At 57.0% G+C, this 5,685-nt stretch overlaps 1 protein-coding gene across 2 annotated transcripts; it reads left to right on the forward strand.

Annotated features, from left to right (window-relative positions):
* The first annotated feature begins 401 nt into the window (after nt 1-401).
* On the forward strand, nt 402-4,085 carry ELANE (elastase, neutrophil expressed). Of its 2 annotated transcripts, none has more exons than XM_023201275.2 (5): nt 402-584; nt 1,051-1,207; nt 1,380-1,521; nt 3,409-3,639; nt 3,802-4,085. In XM_023201275.2, the coding sequence occupies exons 1-5, from the start codon at nt 518-520 to the stop codon at nt 4,000-4,002; spliced, it is 798 nt and encodes a 265-aa protein (XP_023057043.1). In that variant the 5' UTR covers nt 402-517; the 3' UTR covers nt 4,003-4,085. The 2 variants fall into 2 exon arrangements, with proteins under 2 accessions (XP_023057043.1, XP_023057042.1); XM_023201274.1 differs by having other exon boundaries at nt 477-584; nt 1,377-1,521.
* The last annotated feature ends 1,600 nt before the right edge of the window (nt 4,086-5,685 follow it).

A 5,685-nucleotide genomic window follows, 5' to 3' on the forward strand; every position in this document is an offset into this window, starting at 1 on the left:
CACTCCAGCCTGGGCGACAGAGCGAGACTCTGCCTCAAAAAAAAAAAAGAGAGACCAGCCCGGCCAACACCGAGAAATCCCGTCTCTACTAAAAACACAAAAATTAGCCGGGTTTGATGGTGGATGCCTGTAATCTCACCTATTCAGGAGGCTGAGGCAGGAGAATCACTTGAACCTGGGAGGCAGAGGTTGCAGTGAGCCGAGATTGTGCCGCCGTACTCCAGCCTGGGCAACAGAGCAAGACTCTGTCTCTAAAAAATAAAAAATAAAAAAACCCATGTCGATTATTTGACATTCAAATACGATTGTACATCCTGAATTTTGTCTGGCGGCCCCACCGGAGCCAACCCCAGTCTCTTGCCCCCTCTCTCCCCCTTTTCATCAACGCCCTGTGCCAGGAGAGAGGAAGTGGGGGGCGCCGGCCAGCCGTGGGGCAATGCAACGGCCTCCTGGCACAGGGCTATAAGAGAAGCCGGGTGGGCACGGAGGGGCAGAGACTCCGGAGACCAGCCTCACCATGACCCTTGGCTGCCGACCCTCCTGCCTTTTTCTCACCTGTGTCCTGCCGGCCTTGCTGCTGGAGGGTGAGTCCTTGTGTCCATCCTCCCGCTGCTCCCTCTGTCCCTGGGGTTCTGTTCCCACTTCTTCATGGTGAGCCCCACCAGTGTGGGTCCCTCATCCTCACAGGGGAGGTGCTAGCTGGCTGGGACAAGGGGACCAGGAGAAGAGACTGAGTTTCTGAGGGGTGAAGCCACCACCAGGAGCCCAGAGTTGGGGTTTGCAAACCGGGAGGGGGTGGGGTCGCAGGGGCGCCCTCTGGGTTCAAGTCCAGGTCTGGCTGTGCCTTGGAGGGGCACCGTGGGGAGGTCCCTTTGCCTCTCCGTGCCTCAGTTTCCCTCATCTGAACAACAGGGGTGTGAATGGCCCTGATTCCGTGGGTTCCTGGCAGTGGGTCCCGCGGGTTCCTGGTGGGGTATCCAGGGGTCCCTTGGCCAGGAAGGCACAGGCTCCTTGTCAGGCACTCAGCACCCACACCCGGTGTGTCCCCAGGTCCCGCGCTGGCCTCTGAGATTGTGGGCGGCCGGCAGGCGCAGCCCCACGCGTGGCCCTTCATGGTGTCCCTGCAGCTGCGTGGAGGCCACTTCTGCGGCGCCACCCTGATTGCGCCCAACTTCGTCATGTCGGCCGCGCACTGCCTGCTGAAAGTGTGAGTAGCCACGAGGGTGTGCGCCCGGCTGGGACCCCGCGTCCCGGTCTAAGATGGGTCGGGGGAGGCCAGGGCCCCGGGGCGGCTCAAGCACCTTCTCCCGCAGGCCCCTCGGGTGGGGACCCCCTGACCCCCAGGGCCGCCCCTCGCCCCCGCCTCTCCCTCCCAGCAGAAACTTCCGCTCCATGAGCGTGGTCCTGGGAGCCCATAACCTGAAGCAGCTGGAGCGCACCCGGCAGGTGTTCGCTGTGCAGCGCGTCTTCGAAAACGGCTTCGACCCCATCGACTTTCTCAACGACATCGTGATTCTCCAGGTGCCGCGGGGCGCGGGGGCAGAGGCCAGAGGCCTGGGGAGGGTGGGGGTGGCGACGCAGGGGCGCGTCGGGGCCGCTTGTGGGGACCTGGGGTGGAACCGTGGGCTGGGCGAGCCCCTCTCTGTGCCTCAGTCTTCACCTCTGTGAAACGGGAAAATACCCGCTACGGGCTGTTGAGGGATTAAATGAGATTGCGCAGGGGAGCCCGGGTTTGCTGTCAATCAACAAACTTCCTGTGATTCTTTGTGTCTCTCCATTCACCAGCCCTGTGGCCGAGGGCAGGGGCCGCCTCTGTCTTTGGGAAATGGGGCAAAAGTCCCCACGTTTCCACCCCTGTATCCGGCTTACAGTTCCGATTATTCACTCCCTGGGGCCCAGGCGCAGTGGCCCACGCCTGTCATCCCAGCACTTTGGGAGGCTGAGGCGGGTGGATCACAAGGTCAGGTGTTCAAGACCAGCCTGACCAACAAAATGAAACCCCGTCTCTACTAAAATACAAAAACATGTAGCTGGGCCTGGTCGTGGGCGCCTGTAATCCCAGCTACACAGGAGGCTGAGGCAGGAGAATCACCTGAACCCAGAAGGCAGAGGTTGCAGTGAGCCAAGATCGTGCCATGGCACTCCAGGCTGGGTCTCAGAAAAAAAAAAAAAAAAAGTTACTCCCTGGAAAGGGTGAGGAGAGTTTCATGACATGTCACTCAATTTTCTCATAGCTGTCACCGTGCAGTGACACGATCGTGGCTCACTACAGCCTCCACCTCCTGGGCTCAAGCCATCCTCTCACCTTGGCCTTGGGGGTAGCTGGAACCACAGGTGCCACCAGCGTGTCCACCATGTCCACCATGGCCGGCTGATACATGCATACATATATATATATATATACACACACACACTTTTTTGGGGGGGGGGGATGGAGTCTCGCTCTGTTGCCCAGGCTGGAGTGCAGAAGTACAATCTCAGCTCACTGCAGCCTCCACCTCCTGGGTTCAAGTGATTCTCCTGCCTCAGCCTCCCAGGTAGCTGGGATTACAGGCATGCACCACCATGCTAGGCTAATTTTTGGTATTTTTGGTAGAGACAGGGTTTCACCATGTTAGCCAGGCTGGTCTTGATCTCCTGACCTCGGCCTCCCAACGTGCTGGGATTACCGGTGTGAGCAACCGTGCCTGGCAACATCTGGCTAATTTTTTATTTTTATTTTTTGAGACATAGTCTTGCTCTGTCGCCCAGGCTGGAGTGCAGTGGCTCAATCTGGGTCACTGCAACCTCTGCCTCCTGGGTTCAAGCAATTCTCTTGCCTCAGCCTTCGGAGTAGCTGGGATTACAGGCGCCTGCCATCAAGCCCGGCTAATTTTTGGTATTTTTAGTAGAGACGGGGTTTCACCGTGTTCGCCAGGATGGTCTTGATCTCCTGACCTTGTGATCCGCCCGCCTTGGCCTCCCAAAGTGCTGGGATTACAGGAGTGAGCCACCACACCTGGCACTTTTTTGTTGTTGTAGACATGGGGCTTTGCCACCTTGCCCAGGCTGGTCTTGAGCTACTGACCTCAACTGATCCTCCTGCCTCGCCCTCTCAAAGTGCTGGGCTTACAAGCATAAGCCACCACGCCTGGCTGTGGTTTTTGTGTTAATTGAGCACCTACTGCTTCCTGCACTGAAGCCACACCCAGGGACAACCTCCAACATCCTGAGCCTTGGTGATGGCTCCACTCCACAGATGGGGAAACTGAGGCTCGCCTTGGTGAGCAGATTGCAGAGTGGGTGTCCTGCTCTGCAGGATCCCAGAACCACAGTGGAATCTGAGATAGGGAAACTGAGGCCCGGAGAGGGGAGGGTCATCACCACTGCCCCGTGTGACGCACTGATGATTTGTGCCCCCCACCACAGCTCAATGGGTCAGCCACTATCAACGACAACGTGCAAGTGGCCCAGCTGCCAGCCCAGGGCCGGCGCGTGGGCAACAGGGTGCAGTGCCTGGCCATGGGCTGGGGCCATCTGGGTGGGAACCGTGGGATCGCCAGTGTCCTGCAAGAGCTCAACGTGACGGTGGTGAGGTCCCTCTGCCGCCGTGGCAACGTCTGCACTATCGTGAGGCGTCGGCGGGCTGGCGTCTGCTTCGTACGTGCCCGGGTGTCCCTTGGCTCCCCACCTGCTCCCAGCCCAGATTGCAGCAACAGGCACTGTGGCTAGACCCTGGGAGGGACTTCCCAACCCTGACAGGCGGCGGGCAGGTGGGCAGGGCTTTCCAGTCCAGCTTCCCCACCTTGTCTGCCTCCACAGGGGGACTCTGGCAGCCCCTTGGTCTGCAACGGGCTAATCCACGGAATTGCCTCCTTCGTCCGGGGAGGCTGTGCCTCGGGGCTCTACCCCGACGCCTTTGCCCCGGTGGCACTGTTTGTAAACTGGATCAACTCCATCATCCAACGCTCCGAGGACCACCCCTGTCCCCACTCCCTGGACCCGGCCAGCAGGACCCACTGAGAAGGACCGCCTGGGTCACCTCAGCTGCCCACAGCCACATTCTCCAGCATCTGGTACAATAAACATCCCTCTGTTTTGTAGAATGTGTTTGATAATCATTGGCTGTGTCACTGGGTGTTGAAAATGGTCAGTAGGTTGGGCGTGGTGGCTCACACCTGTAATCCCAGCACTTTGAGAGGTTGAGGCCAGTGGATCACTTGAGCTCAGGAGTTCAAGACCAGCCTGGGCAACATGGCAAGACCCCCTCTTTATTAATAAAATAAAATAGAATGGCCCAAGCCTGGCACAGTGGCTCACGCCAGTAATCCCAGCACTTTGGGAGGCCAAGGCCGGCAGATCACCTGAGGTCAGGAGTTCAAGACCAGCCTGGCCAACATGGTGAAAACCCATCTCTACTATAAACACACAAAAAAATTAGCTGGGTATCATGGCGTTTGGGAGGTTGAGGCAGGAGGATCGCTTGAACCTTGGAGGCGGAGGCTGTAGTGAGCCGAGATCGCGCCACTGCACTCCAGCCTGGGCAACACAGCAAGACTCCACCTCAAAAAACAATAATAGGCTGGGCGTGGTGGCTCACGCCTGTAATCCCAGTACATTGGGAGGCCGAGACGGGCGGATCATCTGAGGTCTAAAGTTCGTGACCAGCCTGACCAACATGGAGAAACCCCGTTTCTACTAAAAATACAAAATGAGCTGGGCATGGCACCACATGCCTGCAATTCCAGCTACTCGAGAGGCTGAGGCAGGAGAATCGCCTGAATTCCGGGAGGCAGAGGTTGCAGTGAGCCGAGATCACTCCATTGCACTCCAGCCTGGGCAACAAGAGCGAAACTCCGTCTCAAAGATAAATAAATAAATAACATAATAATAATAATAATAATAATAATAATCATCATCATCATCATCATCATCATCATCATCCAACTGAAATGTTCCATAGAGCGTCTTGGGCACCGGTGGAGTAAGCCACCACCAGGGGGCAGCAGAGCCTGGGCAATGGAGCAAGAAGTGACTTCCCCACGTTCTATTTTTTTCTTTCTCCTTCTTTTTTTTTTTTTTAGATGGAGCCTCGCTCTGCTGCCAGGCTGGAGTGCAGTCGGGCAATCTAGGCTCACTGCAACCTCCGCCTCCCAGGTTCAAGCGATTCTCCTGCCTCAGCCTCCCGAATAGCTGGGATTACAGGCGCCCGCCACCACATCCGGCTAATTTTTGCATTTTTAGTAGAGACGGGGGTTTTACCATATTGGTCAGGCTGGTCTCGAACTGCTGACCTCAGGTGATCCGCCCACCTCGGCCTCCCAAAGTGCTGGGATTACAGGCATGAGCCACCACGCGTGGCCCATTCTATTTTTTTCTGTTTTATTTTTGAGACAGGGTCTTGCTATGTTGCCCAGGCTAGTCTTGAACTCCTGGGCTCAAGCCATCTTCCCGCCTCGGCTTCCCAAAGTGCTGGGATTAGAGGTGTGAGCCACCGCACACAACCCCTTTCCCCACTTTCTACAAAGGGATCCCAGATGTCCTTTCTGGTTTCTGGCCTGTAAAACCTAGTCTCGCCGGGTGCAGTGGCTCACGCCTGTAATCCCAGCACTTTGGGAGGCCGAGACGGGCGGATCACGAGATCAGGAGATCGAGACCATCCTGGCTAACACAGTGAAACCCCGTCTCTACTAAAAATACAAAAAA

Source organism: Piliocolobus tephrosceles, unplaced genomic scaffold (assembly GCF_002776525.5).
Source record: "Piliocolobus tephrosceles isolate RC106 unplaced genomic scaffold, ASM277652v3 unscaffolded_23677, whole genome shotgun sequence".
NCBI classification, from domain to species: domain Eukaryota; kingdom Metazoa; phylum Chordata; class Mammalia; order Primates; family Cercopithecidae; genus Piliocolobus; species Piliocolobus tephrosceles.